The 19,331-nt window shown below is 37.1% G+C and overlaps 2 protein-coding genes across 2 annotated transcripts in view; one reads left to right on the top strand and one right to left on the bottom strand.

The window, feature by feature from the left end:
• The window catches only part of LOC137295934 (leucine-rich repeat serine/threonine-protein kinase 2-like), a 187,241-nt gene that overhangs the window by 131,670 nt on the left and 36,240 nt on the right, over positions 1-19,331 (bottom strand). Inside the window, exons 19-21 of the mRNA XM_067827524.1 lie at positions 19,013-19,132; positions 18,571-18,670; positions 15,783-15,881 (exon numbers count right to left, since the gene is read on the bottom strand). Coding sequence (XP_067683625.1) covers positions 15,783-15,881; positions 18,571-18,670; positions 19,013-19,132 — 319 coding nt within the window. The remainder of the gene's footprint in view (positions 1-15,782; positions 15,882-18,570; positions 18,671-19,012; positions 19,133-19,331) is intronic.
• On the top strand, positions 12,325-13,332 carry LOC137296435 (5-hydroxytryptamine receptor 3A-like). Its single transcript, XM_067828228.1, has one exon. It carries the CDS (start codon positions 12,325-12,327, stop codon positions 13,330-13,332), a length of 1,008 nt encoding a protein of 335 aa, XP_067684329.1.

Below are 19,331 nucleotides of genomic sequence, written 5' to 3'. Positions count from 1 at the left end.
ATTGTATGAGAGATGAATTAAAGTAAAATAAACTACAAGTAGTTTTCTGTTATATATAATGGCCGTTTTCTCTTGGCTTAGGGGCCATTTTCTCTAGAAGCAGTGGCCGTTTTCTCGACATTGGGGTGGGGGTGGGGTTCATCGTTGCTGGTGGCCATTTTCAATAACCAATACACCTGAAGGTAAATATACATTTGAAACAAATTCTCAGTCTTGACATTTAAGCAGCAGTACAGGACATGCTTGGTCTGATTAAGTCTGACTTAGAGTCTTCATTCAATCATTATGCTGATACATGTATTTGTATGCCGCCAATATTCAGCTCAAAAGCTCAAAGGTGCTGTATCTTCCGCTCAACCATTGGATGTCACAACTCTTATACAAATCTTGAAGCCACTAGGCACACCAAGATCATGTTGCTTTCCCATTCTCATTAGGTAACCATCCACAGCTGGGTCGACTGGGACACATAGTCACAGTATTTTGTGCAAAAGTTCTCCGCTCATTGCTGTACCTGCCACTAGGTGTTTGCAGGTATGCATGTGGCCACCATTTGGTCATACACCAATGGATTCTTGCGTTCTTTTAAGTGCACAGGGTTGTGTGCTGTCCATTAGGGGTTCTTCTGGCACCTACCACTGTGACACAGTATCGGTTATGATAATATATTCGACTGACTAAAGACCTTATTTTTATCAAGTTTACCAAAGTATACCAAATCAAAAGAGAAACTTCACATTCTTTCTCCAGGGCACTATAAAAGAACAAGAGATGGTAAGATATTTAAATTGTTATTACTGCATTGATGAGATCTGTCTCATTTTGTTAAGTTTCTTTTTTGACTCAGTATATATAATACGGGAAGATTTTACAGGTACCAATTAAATCTTGGAAGTGGGGTAATGGAATGATGTTATTACCAAGATGGACCATTTGGCTTGTATGACAAACACATTATTTCAGTATGTGTAACCACAATTAGAGTTTGTGTAAAAGTCATGCAAGGCAAGAGAAAATCTGAAGACCACTGTGTGTATTACTTTAAAAAAATGGACTTGAATGACATACTGAACTCATCAATGAAATCAGTCAGAAGCGACATCACCCCAGATCAGAACAGTGCTAAAAGTCGCCTGATAGAAGGGTGTAAAACCCACAAAACTTCTAGCAACATTCTACATAATTAAAATTTCAATGAAATGAAAACAGTCTCATTTAAGCAATTTTCTAACAAACTCAAGCCACAATACAAGTTCTAATATCAGTTTAGTGTTTTTTGAATACTTGTGTAAGCAACCATTAGTGACTCAAGTACAGAAAGCACTTAGCAATCGTCAGCTGATTGATCTCAGCAAATACGTAGCTTGTACGTGTCTTGATTGTGTTGCTTGGCTATCATGTTATCAGCTATATCAAAGTCATAAAACTGTTTCTTGTTTGCCTAAAACTTATCTTTTGCTATCCTCCTAATGTTCTAGAGGTCTTCATCAATACCATCCTGCCTCCAATCAGCGAGGTCAATTCTCAGCTCACCGTTGACAAGAACGGACAAAATTCACTTTTTCTAACTTCTCTGGTTACTCGTGGGCAAGTGCTGACACAACTGCATGTGTTTTTGCAATTACTGACACAATTATATGTGTTTTTACCTCTCCTGGATTCTCCAAGACAAAAACTGACATCATTTCTGAATTTCTACTTTTCCTTGATACCAGCTACCAAGAACTGACGCAAATATGTGTTTCTGCATTTCTTGGATACTGTTTGTCCAACTAGCAGCATGCTCAAAGATGAGGGAATCATGGACAGACATACACAACTCAATCAACTATACACAAGCAAAAATGCCACCATTTTTAGATGGACTGTCATCAGTCAACGTGACTCTCTTCTTCACACCAGGAGGCATTCTCAGCCTTGATTCAGTTAACCAAATCTTTACGTTCACTGGAACGGTTTCGTTAATGTGGGCTGACTTGAGTCTTGCTTGGAACAAATCCTTACATGATGTTCATAGGATTTCTACTGACCCGACTCCAATATGGATACCAGAAATATCTCTTCTGAATGCTGAGGGTAACACTGGGATATCCCTCCCTCCACAACCATCTGTCTATGTAACACACAATGGGACTGTTGTCATGGTGATGAGGGACAAATTTAGAACAATATGTGTTACCGATGCCTTTGATTTTCCTTTTGATGAACAAAATTGTGAACTGAATATTTTTGCTGTTGAAGAGTTTGTGAATTTATCAACAAAACTGACGAGAAATCCAGCCTATAATTCTATTCTCATGAAGAAGTCTGAATGGGTTTTGAAGAATGTGACAAACAAAAACATATACATAGATGGTTTTGAGATTAAATCAGTGACCTTGACCCTGAAGAGACAAAGTCTATTCTATGTCTTAAGCATCATTATTCCGATGGCCTTGACCTCCATCATGAATGCTTTTGTCTTCATTCTTCCTGCTGATTCTGGAGAGAAAGTATCCTTTCTGGTTTCCATCTTTGTGTCACATGCTGTCTTCCTCAACTTTGTCTACGACATCATGCCAAGGACATTCACTAGAGTTCCAAAGATCATGATCTATCTCATCTGTATCCTGCTTCAAAGCTTCCTGGCACTCCTGGTTGTCATAACAACCCTCAGGATCAGGAACAACAAAGTCCAGGGAGATCACAAGAGAGTCTCAACTGTGGCAGACAAGACAGAGGGGGATAACTGCACAGCGGTGTCAAAGGTGAAAGGCAGACTCCACAACTTGGATTCTCAGAAGTTGGATAACATCCTCTTTCTGGTATTTCTACTGGTGGCCATTACAAACACCACTGTTCTTGTCACCTGACAAGAATGTGAGAATTGTTAAGGTGGTATCTTAGAAGGTGTTGTCGGTAACAATTTAATCAGACTTCAGAATCAGTTGCGGAAATATCCCAAAAATGTTCTAGTGCACTGGACAAATTTCATTTGATCTTGTTTTACATACAGTAATTATTATCGTAAGTCAGACATAAATGTCGTTTTCTGATTGGCTGTGTGCTTTTCTATTATTTTCAATGCACTCCACTTACACGCAAGTAACATTTCTGTGTACTCCACTGGGAAGGCCAAACTTGTTTGGTACTTCCCAGTTGTAATTCTTCTTCTTTAATAACATGGAATCACATATGATGTACAGGAATTACCAGTGTTCAGCAAATACAAATCAAAAGAAGGGAGATAAATCTAAACCTGTTTTTCTTGTCGTCTGCAAAATTGAGCTTCAAACAGTTAAAAAATAACACTGAAGTGTTCGGTAAGTTAAATACATTGTTCAGTGGTCTCTTGGGGCCGATGGGTTGACGTACCCTTGATGTTTCTTTATATTCCTATCAGACTCGGACACATAAACAAACATTGACAAACTATGGCTATGACAAGGTGAAAGTTGTGGACCCTTGAGTTCCTTAGAACTAACCATTGTCTTCTTATATTTATGATCTTTTCTCTTTACTAATCTGAATTGTAACATAACATTTCTCTCACTCGAGATGAATTTCTTTTGATCTGGCTTCAACATGGTTATTTCACGTTCTTTTTAAATTAATTCTAAGAAGATGGAATTAACTTTTCTCAGCATATATGTTAGCATTAAATCACTGAATATAAATAGCTGTATGCTGATAAATGCAGAAAAACATTAAAACTAAGCTTTTTTTTAACATCAATACAATACAAGGGTTACTAAACTTATATTCCAACTTTTGACCAAACCAATTATACCTTTTGTTTTACAGATTTGTCTGTCATATTCATATATTAGATAAACCTAGTGTGTTTGAAAATAAAAGACATGCTGTACTGAATTGATGGCGACTGAATTTCAGCTGGAACCAAATGCTTAGCACAAGGTTTCAGTTGAAATATTTAGTTGCCATCAATTCAGCAGAGCATGTCCCTGAGTTTCAAACACTCCAGATTTATTACCATTCTACCATTACCCTTTTAAAATAGAACTTCCTACTCTTCATAAGACACAGCATAATCTGCACTGGACAAGAGGCAAAATGAACTCATCTGGGAAGGGAGTGGTTTGTGCCGTTCATAATTTTTAACATTTCAACATAAATACATATTCTGTCTAAAGAAAACAAACTATTGTTTATTCAATAATGTAATACCTGAGAGCTTGGTTTTAATAATCCAAACTCCACATGACTGAAACCAGTCTACTGTTTTGTGTGCCATATTAATGTACCCTCTTGCCATGCTATAATGGAATCATCTGACCTATGCTTCTTGGAAGCTGTGCAACACTTTGAAATGGCTGATGAGCCAGTGTTTACATCTCGCTAAAGTTTGAAATTTGAAGAGACAGTGGAAAATACATGACTGACTGTTGAATCTGAACCCTGCAGTACAGAAAAGTATATCCTTTACTGATAGACCTACAAGCTCTATCTCATCAAAGACTGTTGATTTTTATGATTCTACAAACAAGACCCAACACTGCCATGCAGCAAGAAAGCGACACTGATAGTGTGCTTTGACAAAGATTGTGTACATGAGACTAACTTGGGATTCCTTGGAACATTGTTTTCACCGGATTGTTACAATTTAAAGCTAATTTTTCAAAGTGTATGAACACAACAGTGACAGCCTTGCAGGGAAGATGGTATAGAGCAGAACTCTGATGCTTCAATTTTGACATGTATTTTGTGAACAATCATGCAAAAGGAGATGACTGACTAGAGTGGCATAAACTGGGTGTTTCACCAGACGGTTATCTTGCCCATTTCCCATTCTAAAGGAAACAAATATACCATTTTCCAGGTAGGTAAATGTTTACGACGGTTTTGCAGCACCTTTTGTATAGACAGAGATGTATTTTTTTTTTTACATGGCATTCTGATTTAGATGTTAGATATTGTTTATGTCTGGGGCTGTCTATTGTAATTGAGTTTCAATATTTTTATAATAGAAGGTATATAACAGGGGTCGAAAATACCCACTGCCGGACATCCCAGTCTAGTGGGTTTTTTGGTCGGGCAAGCTAATTTGTATATCATGCTGTGTCTGTGTCCAGTGGATTTTTTTTAATCAACAAGAAAACTGGCTAGTATAGTGGAAAAATTATCAGGGTAAGTGGTTTTACAACTGCCACTGTACTGGGGTACATTAGCAATTCAAGAATTATTTCCATCTCTATATACACTTAGTAAAATGCCAGAAGTAAAATACTTTTAATATTTAGAAGGAATATTACTTTGGAAATTGTACTTGTTCTATTTTTCCTCCTGCCTTTAGACTTTCTGGGGACAAAAATCTGTAAAAAAAAATTGGTCTGGTACTAATATGCTTTTATTATTTAACACGTTCTTCATTAATATTGTATATTTACTCATGATAGTTCCACAGTGTATGTTGATCTCATTGAGGCAGAACAAGATCAGACTGTACCCACCTTCCAGTGTCTATGTCTTCTTGTTATTTCGTGAGTGGCCATATATTACTGAAATCATTTTCCAACAGACACAATGCCTTTAAGAAAGCAGTCAGATGAAACATATCTCACATTTGTGACTACAGTTCAGTATAGTAGGAATTTTAGAACTTTTCATGGGTTCTACCTTTTTTCACAATAAAACCCAAACTCTCAGAGTAAGACACCTGAAAATAGTACCAGATAATTGTACTTAACCCCCTGGATGCCGAGTTTTTTTTCAGGCGCACATTTTCATAAGGTTTGAAAAGTGAACGTTGTGCGAGATTTGCGCTCGCGTGGTCCTGGATTTGCGTACGGCTATGAAATTGCACAGACATGTAGAATATTTGATTTCCTATCCATTGGTATAAATATAATTGCGACTACCTCAGGGGTTTGAGAAATAGACACTGCTAAAAGTTGTTCAAAACTTTTGTGTGTGTTCAAAAACAGTAAATTTCTCAGTTTTTTATCGTACACCAATAAAAGCACTCTGCTACGATTTTTTTAATTTGGCATCTTTACCCAAAGTGTGAGCGAAGAAAATACAGCTTGATATCTGAACGACATAAGTGTATATGAAATGGATGTATGTGCCAATGCATAACGTCCTACTCACAAAATCAAAAATGACCTGCAATAAATGTCAAAAATCGATTTTCTACTATGACGTCAAACGTCGACAGAGAGGTCATGCACGTATAAAGGTAAGGGGGCATAACTCAGCTATGGTTTACATTAGGTCAATGTAACTCCGATCACATGGAGAGAATTTGCTGTGGATATGGACAGTATATTTTCGTTATGTTTTGTTCACAGTGAACCAAACTATTCCAATACAAATTTTCCCAATGTGAGAGGATACCTTTTGGTAGTTTCACAATTTGTAAGAAAAGATGCAAGTGTACTACATAAAAAAGCAGGCAATAGCGATTTGGATGTCCCTATCCGATACATATTTTAGTTCTTAGATTCCCATATTCTCCTGTTTGTGTATATGTATTTTTATTAATTTTCCATCATTATTAACGGAGTAACAGCCACATATTCAAACGTAATGAAATAACTGAAGATAATGCGACATTTTAGTTGACGTCACGGCATGTTTTGTGCATTTTGTGACGTCGGAAAAAGACTACCCTGGTTGCTGATTATTATATATCTAACCTAATTTCTACTCAATGTGTAAAAGATCTCGGCTTCTGTGTCAGAATTCAACACTTTTTAGCCAAAATATGAAATGAATGGTTTTATCACTGAAATAGTGTCCTGATTATATCAACAATTACACGGTTTTACTACATATCTTATTGTGAGCAACACGCGCACCTGTCTAGCATCAATTTAACGTAAATGAAAATTTCACAACACCTGAATATTCATTGAGTATTCATTTAGGAAAAAGACTTTTCTTCTCATGATTATGAAATCAATTCCCTTCATAAGTATGCAATGAAAAGTACAAAGAGACCGCTTTTTCAGTAAAGAAGTATTAGAAAATGGACGTAAGGCTTGTCCAAATTAAGACTTGACCTGATTTATATATTTTTAACAATTTCCGAGTTTGAGTTAGACATTCTGCCATCAGATATATTTTAATCGCATTTGAATTGACTTTATTATCGAAAAACAATGATAATGAATCATGAAACGTTTTGACAAACTCGCACCTGGTCAATTAATATTCACATTAGTTTTGTCTATAAAAACGACACAAACCAATACAATGAACAAGACAATTCCTTTAAATAGTAGTATGTGTGGCCCTACATTTGATAAAATGTACAAATCATTTTCATTAATATTATCCGTTCTACTTATAAGTTGGAAGTAAATCGCTGTTTATTAACCTGTTCATATGAAACTGCAATATTTGTCCCAACGTATTGAATATTGCACATGACGGGAACTAAAGCATATGTTGCAGTAATGGCTACGTGTGATCTTCCAACACTTGTGTAGAGGCTTAAAATGTGGTGTAATACACTTACTGAGTCAATTTCCCATGTAAATATTATTCAAACAATCCAAAGCTTTCAAAGAATAAAAACGGATACCTTATATCCACACATGATATGGTGTTGAACATGGATATATGTAGATACTGAAATCAATTTCATGAAAAAATATCTGAACGATGCGCAAAATATACATCACAATACTAAAAGTGCAATCGGAATGGTATGGGCATTGTGTTTACTCTTGTTCAACCGACCTTCACCTCAAAGAAATTGCCTAATATGTGCAACAATGTTGACGTGTGACATCACTACCGATGACCGATTTCTTTCAAAATGGCGGCTTCGCTGAGAAGGGTACACAGGATTTTGCGACGACTTTTTGCTTGATTCAGGGATCTTTTGTATATAAATGTGAGATGTAAGTAATCAGAATTATTCTGACTATCTGTGTATTGTTATATGTTCTTATCGTTTACATTGTAAATGACGGAAGAAGCCAGAAATGCCGATAAGTACTGTTGTCGTTCTGCGTGATTTTGCGTCAGTCATGGCGTCACGCTGCACTAAAAGTTTGACAGTTTCTTATGAATTACCAAATTATTTCATTGTTTCTATTTTCAATTTGCTATTTTTTTGCCACGATACTCTTCCCCTGAATATACTAAGCGTATTGAGCCATTGTAAGCAATGATTAGAGAGCTGGATGTTGGAAAATTTCCGAAAATGCTACGCAGTGTAAAATTGGAATTTTTCTTTGTTTACATTTCAGTCAAGCGCTGTCTTTCGAGCACAGCGTTCGTTTTCAAACAAAGCATATTTCGTTTCGTTTTGTCTAGACAGTTGGTACTGGTGACAAAGACCATTTGTAATTTGATTCTAAGATGCATGGGGAGTTCAGTGATACATTTGTCGTAGCTAACTATGAAGTATACATGATATAATAGGCTTCTCAATACCGGCCTTCTCGAAACGTGATTTTGTAAACACTATCCAATATGGCGGAAAGCGCACTTCGGCGTTCGTGTAAGTGTATTTTCGAAAACATCCCAACCGATTCTGGGTACATCGGTGACGTTTCAGAATTATCATTCCTGGTTACATGAAAACTTGATATCAGTGATCATTAATATGCTATTTTTGAAATTCATTACTTCCAGTAATTATCCGATTTTCACATTTCAAAACATACTGCTAATAACGCTGTGAATCTCGATTTTGTACAGTTTGAAAAATGGCGACATTTACGATGAAGCCTATTTTGAAAGGCGAGTTTAAGCACTTTAGCTTGGTCTGAGGTAATAGTGGATGGTATCAAGAAACTGGGAATTTTCCGCAGAATTCAAAACTGTGAAGTATTTATATATGCGTGGTATATTTAGAATTTTATTGGACTTCCAAGTGACGTATGTAGAGGAAGGACATATATGTCCCTGTGGCATCCAGGGGGTTAAGGTCAGATCAAATTTCTTCTTTATAACATTGCCCAAGGCTTGAAGATATAGTGAAAACAGCACAGGGCCTAACACAGAGCCCTGTGGAACATCATTTTTGATAGTTCTTGAAGATGTGATTCGGTCCACTTGCACAATTGGCCTATTCCAAATGTGTGATGTAGGTGTGAGAGGATTTCAAGATTCATACAGTCAAAAGCAGCTGAGAGATCTAACATAACCAGCAGCACAACTTCCCTCTTGTCCATTGATCGTAATACGTTGTTATGAACACACTCTAGTGCTGTCTCTATGGAATGGACCTTCTTGTATGCAGAATGATAGGTCTCAAACAGCCCCAATTCGCTAACATGACTCTGTAGTTGTGATAGAACAACATTCTCCATCACCTTGGATATAAATGGTAGGTTTGACACTGGGCGAAGGTTGCTGAAGACAGTAGTGGGATCTAAACATAGGTGTGATGATGGCTTGCTTGAAGCAGACTGGTAAATGATCACACTTCAGTGAGAGGTTTATCACAGCACGTACTGCTGTTACGATAACAGATAAGCATTTCTTTAGGGAGTCATATTGCAATGGGATCTGAAGAACATGTTTTTTGGCAGTTGCCTGAAACACCTCGTCCACTGAAACAGGTTGGAAGATAGAGAGCTGGTGACACATTCCAGAGGATCGTGACCGGCTTGCACAGATTCTGTGTACTCAACAATTTTGTCAATCTTCTCAGTGAAGAAGTCTGCCAGAGACTCAGTCTGCTATTTGGACTTATTCACTGGAATTTCACTGGACTGAAGTCTCAGTGTGTGACTTGATGATGGAGAACACTTGTTTTATGTTTCCCTTACTGTCAGTCACTTTCTGCTGAATGTGGGACAGTATGACCTGTTTCAGCATAGAATTAACCTCCTAAAAAGGAGTTTCACCATTCTGTCCCATTGTTAGTTTTTTCCTGTTTGTTTGTTTGTTTGTTTGTTTATGTGTTGTTTGATGCCCCACTCAGCTATATATTAGAGCTATATGGAGGCACTCTGTAAATAAGGGAATCTGGACCAGAGAATCCAGTGATCAACAGCATGAGCATCCATCTACTTTTTTCTACTTTGATTGCTGAATTAAGAGGAAGATGCCCAGGGCCTACATTTTTTAAGCTCTCTTTGTGGTAAGACTGTCGTCAGTTAATGTGAATGTATAGCATTTACGACTATCTTAGTGCGAAGAATGCTTAGAAAAACTAGGCCCTGAGATCGATGTTGTTCATTTTAACAATAATATAAGTACAACACAGTCTTTCATTTAGGTTTCATCTGTTTACTGTGAGAGTGAGGTAGTTCTAACCGATGGATACGGTTTTAATGCTATGCTTTTTGCTCAGTATGTCTGTACAGCTTTCCAGTAAACTAATCTCAGTAACTGGCATGCATGATCATATGCCATTCTCATTACCAAGTCATGACTTCTGTTACAGTAAATCTTCTCGGACAGGTACAACCATAGACAGATTCTATCTGATACATTACCTGTATTCGACACGTTTTGCTTCAAAGCCTAAGATACACACATGTACACATTTAGCATGTCTTACTTGATAATTGTATCATTGTATTGTTGATGTTTGTTCATCCATTCATCCAACCATCCATCCATGATTGTCCTTCAACCGACGTATTCATGTGTAGGTCAACGGTCAAGGTGTTGGTCAAGGACATGCCTAACAAGGCTATTTGAAATTGAAAACTTAAAATATATTTAGTTTTGGTTAGAATCTGAAGTTGAGTTAAGGCTGGTAATTGTGCTTGGAAGGTGCACTGAATGGAGTCACTGAAAGCAAACCGAAACAATTTCTTTTGTGAATAATAATCATCATAAATAGATACTGACTTTAGTTTTACAATGCCTTTAGCATTATTGCAGCAATATTCCAGCAACATCACGGCAGAGGGACACCAGAAATGAGCTTCACACAATGTACCCATGTGGGAAATTGACCGCAGGTCTTAAGCAGGACAAGTGAACACTTTGACCACTAAATTATCCCACTGCCCAAATAAGTGGATAGAATGGACATAAAATTTGGAGATTTTGTGACTGAGGTAAATATACACTTGCAAGAAATTGTCAGTCTTGACAATATCCAACTCTGATGCTCAAAGGTGCTTTATTTTCTCCTCAATCACTGGATGTCAATCTAAAACATCACACTCAATTATCAATTTCAACTGTACTAGCAAATAGGAGTTTGCATATATTCATGTGGACATACATTCCTTTAGGAAAATTACCAACTGGATTCATGAAGTCTTTTGAGTGCACAGTGTTGTGTACTATACACTAGGCGTTCTTCTAACAGTCTGATATAGTATTTAAATTCCGATCACATATTCGACTGACCAAAGACCTTAGCGAGTTTACAGAAGTATTTTTACAGGAAGATTTTAATGGAACCAATTAAATCTTGAAAGTGGGTTAATGGGATGATCTTACCATTAAAGAAAGATGGTCCATGACTCAAGTTTGTACATTATTTCAAACACAATTTGTGTTTGTGTAAAAGTCCTGCAAGGCAAGAGAAATCTAGGACCATTGAGTGCGTTAGTTTTTAAAAAAATGGACTTAAACAAATGACATACTGGACTTGTCACAGAATATAGTCATACATTACATCATCCTGCATCAGAACAATGCAAAGACAAAGTCGCCTGGTAGGAGGGTGTAAAACCCACACAGTGAAGATCTGTTAGGATTTGATGAGTAACACATGGCTAGGTTTTCACCCTTACTTCAGTTTCTGGGATTTTCAGTTTCTGGGACTCTGCAGGAAAACTTTTCAGGAAATTGCACTCAGGCCACAATACAAGTTCCAACATCAGTTTAGTGTTTCTTGAATACTTGTGTAAACAACCATTAGTGACTCAAGTACAGAAAGCACTTAGTAATTGTCAGCTTATTGATCCCAGCAAATATGTAGCTTGTACGTGTCTTGATTGTGTTTCTTAGCTATCATGTTATCAGCTATATCAAAGTCATAAAACTGTTCTTGTTTGCCTAAAACTTATCTTTTTCTGTCCTCCTAATGCTTTAAAAGTCATCATCAATACCACACCACCTCCAATCAATGAGACCAATTCTCAGCTCGTCTTTGACAAGAACGGACAAAATTCACATTTTCCCTGGTTACTCTTCGGTAAATGCTGATACAGCTGTATGTGTTTTTGCAATTACTGACACATTTATATGTGTTTTTACCTCTCCTGGATTCTCCAAGACAAGAACTGACATCGTTTCTGATTTTCTACTTTTCCTTGATACCAGCTACCAAGAACTGACGCAAATATGTGTTTCTGCATTTCTTGGATACTGTTTGTCCAACTAGCAGCATGCTCAAAGATGAGGGAATCGTGGGCAGACATACACAACTCAATCAACTTTACGCGAGCAAAAATGCCACCATTTTTAGATGGACAGTCGTCAGTCAATGTGACTCTCTTCTTCACACCAGGAGGCATTCTCAGCCTCGATTCAATTAATCAAATCTTTATGTTCACTGGACCCTTTACGTTAATATGGACTGACCTGAGTCTTGCTTGGAACAAATCCTTACATGACGTTCATGTGATTTCTATTGACCCGACTCCAATATGGATACCAGAAATATTTCTTCTGAATGCCGAGGGTAACACTAGGATATCACTCCCTTCACACCCATCTGTCTATGTAACACACAATGGGACTGTTGTCATGGTGATGAGGGACAAATTTAGAACAATATGTGTTACCGATGCCTTTGATTTTCCTTTTGACGAACAAAATTGTGAACTCAATCTTATTCCTGTTGAAGCGTTTGTGAATTTATCAGCTACACTAACAAGAAACCCAGTCCTTAGTTCTATTCTCATGAAGAAGTCTGAATGGGTTTTGAAGAATGTGACAAACAAAAACATATACATAGATGGTTTTGAGATTAAATCAGTGACCTTGACCCTGAAGAGACAAAGTCTCTTCTATGTGTTAAGCATCATTATTCCAATGGCCTTGACCTCCATCATGAATGCTTTTGTCTTCATCCTTCCTGCTGATTCTGGAGAGAAAGTATCCTTTCTGGTTTCCATCTTTGTGTCACATGCTGTCTTCCTCAACTTTGTCTACGACATCATGCCAAGGACATCCACTAGAGTTCCAAAGATCATGATCTATCTCATCTGTATCCTCCTCCAAAGCTTCCTGTCACTCCTGGCTGTCATAACAACCCTCAGGATCAGGAACAACAAAGTCCAGGGAGATCACAAGAGAGTCTCAACTGTGGTAGACCAGACAGTGGGGGACTGCTCCACAGGGATGTCCAAGATGAAAGACAGACTCCACAACTTGGATTCTCAGAAGTTGGATAGCATCCTCTTTGTGGTATCTCTGTTTATAGCCATTTTGAACACCATTGTTCTTATTACTTGAAATAGATGTGAGATGCTAAGGTGGTATCTTAGAAGGTATTGTTGTCAGTAACAATTCGATTAAGACTTGGAATCAAAAGTGGAAATATCCCAAGAATGTTTCTAGTGCACTGGACAAATTTCAAATGTTTTAATGTTTATGGGTTGTTAGGCCCTTCTGTCCAGGGAAGACACACTGAACAAAGATCTTCACACAATGGTGCCATGTGGGTGAAAATAATAGTGTGCAGTTGTATCATGAGTTGAGAAGTTCTGAAAAATAGATTACAAGGTAAATGGAGCCATTTATATGTAATAGTCTTAAGTTTTCATTAAGCTCTACAGTATTCTAAGATACATGGGATTCACCCATACTAGGGTGAAGTGTGTATGTTCATTGTATAGACTGTCATTTATCACAAGTGTTTTTGCATATTTTCTATCGGTTTTAAAATCATAAGATGTGTCACATGTCATCATCTATCTGTATATTAGTTCTGGAAAGGAACAAAATTCCCATTGTTCCCTTTGCTCCTTGATAAGACATTCTCAAGCACACAACATTGTTGGGAGTAAGTTTAGTTTTATGCCACATTTAGCAATATTTCAGCAATTTCACATCAGGGAACATAAGTAATGGGCTTCACTAACTGTGCACATGTGGGGAATCAAACCCAGGTCTTTGGCAAGACAAGCAAACACTTTCACCTCTAGGCTACCGCACGACTCCTCATACCATTGTAAAACAAATTAATGTATACAGTAAATAGCATGAGCCAATAATACATTCCATTTTGTGTCATGACATTTCTAGCTCTTAAGCCTACAGAGCGGAGTTAATGTTGCTTCGCGGACAATTGTGTCATCTGCATTAAGGTTGTTCCTCAATATTCTTGTTTGCATTCTCCTACTTGTCATGGTCTTGATACATACCTAATACTGTTTATACAGTTTTCTCCAATGGATTTATTCAAGACTTAATGTTGGCAAGGATTCTTAACATAGCTATTCCTGTATGACGTATGTTTTGTGAAGTTGTCGGCTGTATTACAATAAATCAATACAAAGTTTGATGAAACCTTTTTCTCATTATGTGTAAATCTTTTTAGTCTAACAAAACTTTTCAGATTTTCCTAAGTTTTTCCTTTGGGTTATTTTGCTGACTAAATGAAGACTGCATAAAGCAATTTAGGATCAACTGTGTGTTATTTGGTTTATCAAGCTATGAATGCAAGAACAAGAATCTGCTGCACTGATTCATACAGTTTGCACATTAGCACAATGTATAATCGATATCTAAACTGTGTTTAAAAACACTACAGTGATTAATCTCATTTGCATTTCTACTTATTCCTCACTGGGTTTTTGCATTCTGAGCAATATTCGTTTTTATATTTTTGCATCACTGTGCCGTGAGGTAGAAGGAAATTCTTGAAACTGAACGAAATATGTTTATTCATTTCCCAGATTGTAAATGGACTGACACTGTACTGAAAGATAAAACTAAAAAGTACACACCAGTTACCACGACATGGTTAGACACTGTGGTGTCACTCACTGCTGTCAATATGATGGCATACGTATGTCTGGAGTCACTACAGCATTACAATATTTAGTGACATAACATTCTAGTATAGTAGAACAAATGTTTCAAGAACCATAAATGGTTATTGCATCTGGGACCGATGGCTGTCCAAAGTGCACAAGATCAAGAAAGAAATTATAGATATTTGTACATTAACATTGCACAGAATTTCTTGCAAGTCAGTAACATGCTGATATCAACAATCAGTGAAATAACTGATAATATATAAATGTACATAATAACTAATAAAATATACAGGTACATGTCATCTGATACTCTGCTTGGAGCAAACCCTGGAAAATGAAGGACTCCTAAGAATGTTAAAACTAAACTTTTACCTGAAAAAGATGTCTGTGTGATTATGGAACACAATCAGTTGTGTTCCTTGTGATCACTTCACACAAAAATATCAGCAGTGGAATACAATTGGAATGCACAAAGCCTTTGATTTTACTATTTCTCTGCTGGTGGATGAAAGTACAAACAAAAGATTACGTCGCTGTAAGTAACATATATAATTACTTTTGATGATTATATTTGGTTAACAGTGTTATACAATTAGGTGAAATATAAAAAAGATATGTTCTCTTCCTGCTAATAAGGATAAAAAACAATATAGCAACGGAAAAAGCACAAACATTTGTCTTTGAATTTGTTTTGTAATTTCTAATTCCGTAATAGCTTAACCTATGAGCTAGGTTTCCATTCAGTGCTGGCAGTATTCATCTGAAAGATGAAAGTTTCCTTCACCAACAGTCAATATTAAGCAAAACCTTTGGTAAAACACCAAACAGAAAGCCTCACTATAGCAAACATGGACAGAAGAACTGATAGTGATGTAAACAAGGTGCATGTGATGTACAAGGTTATGAAGAAGTGAAGCCTACCTGATGGCAGAGAACGTTCTTTGGCTCTGGCGAGTGATGGCATGAACCATTCAGGTCGCAGGTCACCAAGGCCTAAACCGTTCCACAGCACAGTGCCAGCTGCAAGAATACATAGGATTCATTCGTTACAGTCAGCAAATGACTAAGAGGAAGATGCTTTATGCCGCATCAGCAATTTTGCATCATCATCAATTACAGTGAATGAGCAGTTTTCACGTAAATGCAGAAACCCAATGAATCAAAAAACAGTTATGACTTGTTCATGATTTATAAAATGCATTGGTGATAATGAAAATTGTGAAAATACAGATAAACAGAATTATAAGCATATAATCGTAAATCAAAAGTGCAATATCAATCAAAATCAAAAGTGCAATATTTGTACTTGGATTTCTTCTATATTCTCTCAAAACGAAGCAGCTTCAATACCGAACTCAGTCAGTGCTAATTGGTGTGCAATCAAGTGTAACAGGGCTTTTTCATTGGCCACTGGTTCATTTGCTGATACGCTTAGCCGGCTCTTTGTTTATGGCTTGTAAGCCTGATATGCATTGCATATTGTCATCAGCAGACAGGCAGGCAGACATACAGGTGTCAGTAAACCAGACATTGAGATTTCTCTCTGACAGTGTCTGCCTGTCACAATCAATGTGTTTTTCTTTTACTTGTTTATGTACACAACCGAGATTAGACTACTGCTCACGACCCCATACTCCGGGCAGGCATACTGTTTCGAGCTCCGTGAACCTTCTCACTGTGCATGCGTTATAAGCTCAGCACAGCATAGCAGTGGAAACCAACTGTCAATGGTTTGAACTCTGATTTCATGTCCTTTTCTTCATCGCGTTTTTTTAACTTTGTAGATTGAACTGACATTTTTTTAACATTGCATTTGACTTTTAATGAGAACACACAAAAATTATTTAGCGTGCATGATTTGGACACATAGATTCTGATGTGCTTAATTTTAAAAAGTACCCTAAAACAAGAGTAACACATTATAAAAAACAAGACATTTTGAAATGATTAATGAAAATTTCACACACAACCAATTTGGACTACACATTTATAATTTCATTTTTGAACTCTTACCGCGAACACTGATGAGTGATTACAGGTACTTGAATCTGGACTTTACTGAGAAAGTGTTATGTCCAATACTAGACCAATGACAAGACCACATATTGTAATGACAAGCGAGGTGTAATGGGACCTTTTTAGACCATTAATCCAAGGGACCTTTTTAGACCATAAATCCAAAATTGAGTCATTTTCAAAATTTGTTAGATTTCGTTTTGTTATATATTAGTATTTCATGAAGTATGTGATTTGAAAAAAATGTGATTTAATCTAGTGTCATACATTATACACATATTGAATAAACTACCACTTAAAACATAGCAATAAATGATAGTTAAAGGCCAAATAACATAGAAGGTAAGTGTCAGTGGGTAAGTACAGATTTATGCTTTTAGCAATATTTCAGTAAGATATGGGCAGAGAACACCAGAAATGGTTTTCACACAATATGCCCATATGGGGATTCGAAACTAGGTTTTCTGCATGATGAGCAAATGCTCTAAGCACTAGGCTACCCCTACGTCCTCGATCTATGCGACTCGGATAGGATGATATGTGTCAAGAAAGTCAGAGAGTCTCATCACCTAATCCCTTTAGTCACCTCCAGTTCAAATCTGGATCTTCAAGGGTAGCTATTACAAGACACCTCAGTTAAAACATAACGGTGTCATAATCTCACACATATCAAAATGTTTGCCAGTTTCTTTGACATGATTTTTTTTCTAAATAAGGTCTAAGGATATCACTACACATGAAGTTAAACTGATAGCAGTGCTGCCAAGGACACATGCCGGATGGTATCTGATAAACATTCAATGCTGATGATCAATATTGATGAGCAAGATTTAGCGCACTCCTTGCAATAATCCAGCAATATCAAGCAGGAACAGGAAAATCTGTGGATATCAACTTCTAATTTATTAGGGACAAGGCTTTTAAAGGATATTCTTACTCCTTCCTCAGGTAAATGGACTAATAAGTATATTCTCCGAAACAACATCCAAAACCTTTTAATGAAGAAGGCGACACTTTTATGTGCACCTCTTCTAATTGCCTTTAAGGGACTTTCAGCAATATCAAGTCAGTGGCACAAGGAATGGGCTTTGGCTTTTGCATATGTTAAGCAAATATACACTCAGTTGTGAATCAAACCAGAAAATCAACCCTGTGACAATCAAATGCTCTACCACATAGTCGTTTACCACCCCAAATCAGACAGGGACAAAATGCACAGAGAACACATATGTCTGTCTGACTGGAGACTCTAAGTTCATCGAGCTAAAAGGGAAATAAAACTATAAAGAATCTTGTCAGCTTGAGATGAGCGAGGTTGAGTGGCATTAAACATTTTTTCTAAAAAAAGCTTCAAGATAACCAGTTTTCCTCAACCAGAAGAAATGGTGTTCTCCTACTTGAAAATCAATTAACATCAGAACACCTCAGCACATGCCCATAAATGCTTGTGCCTCCTGTCTCAAAGAAGATCACATACCACAATCCAAATTCCACAAATTTCAAACCAGATTTAAGCTTCTGTGATGAAAGTGATGATCTCACAGAAGAAAAAGAAAATTTATCATTTCTCTTTGCAATCTTATCAAGTGGAAATGTATAATTTTCCCAAACAAAATGTGAAATCCATCTACATGGTTATTTCATTAGACACAGCAGCTGGTGAAATGATCTGGAGACTAGCAGAGGAACAAACCGTCTTTGTCTTGTCCGATATGAGCCAGGAGCATCCCTGTGATGTTGTGCAGATTCTTGGCGAGACTCAGATTGAGGGACGTCTGGACATCCGTGACACACTGAGGAGGATAAAGATTTAGTTTGATACGTTGCAGTTGTATCATGATTCAGGACCATCTGATCCATCAGGTTGTCACTTACTACAAGCAGATGGTGCTTGGGACCAACTCTGACCCAGACCATGTGTTTCAATGCAAACTAGTTTCACCCTGTACTTGCAGGCTGCTTGGCTTTCACGTTTGTCGTAAGAGGTGACTAATGGAATCGTTGACTTGGTTGACAACTATCAGTGAGTTCTGGCATTCTCATAGTACCAACATATATTACTGTGGCCTTGTTATACAGATATGCGTGGTATTCTGATTGCTATGGCTACAGCAGATGTTGGACAAATGACTTACCTGCTGCAATAGATACTGCACCATCTTCTCATCTCCATTTTCAACAGCATGGTACAGTGGTGTGCCTTGACCTTGACCTGTGTTGACGTCTGCACCGATCACCATTAGACATTCCACACCCTGGATGAACAGGATTCAAAATATATTTAACAAACATGTCCTTTCACTGAAAACACACCTTCAGTTCCTTAAATCTTAATTACCACAAACTAATGAAACGTATCTATAGATGTTTCTCCACATGCATCTTACATTGTGAATAAGAGACATACTATATCACATGTGCATCATTATACACAGGAAGATTTTTTGTTCCAAT

This window comes from Haliotis asinina, chromosome 9, assembly GCF_037392515.1.
Source record: "Haliotis asinina isolate JCU_RB_2024 chromosome 9, JCU_Hal_asi_v2, whole genome shotgun sequence".
Classification (NCBI taxonomy): domain Eukaryota; kingdom Metazoa; phylum Mollusca; class Gastropoda; order Lepetellida; family Haliotidae; genus Haliotis; species Haliotis asinina.
This window is presented reverse-complemented; position numbering and strand designations above follow the sequence as displayed.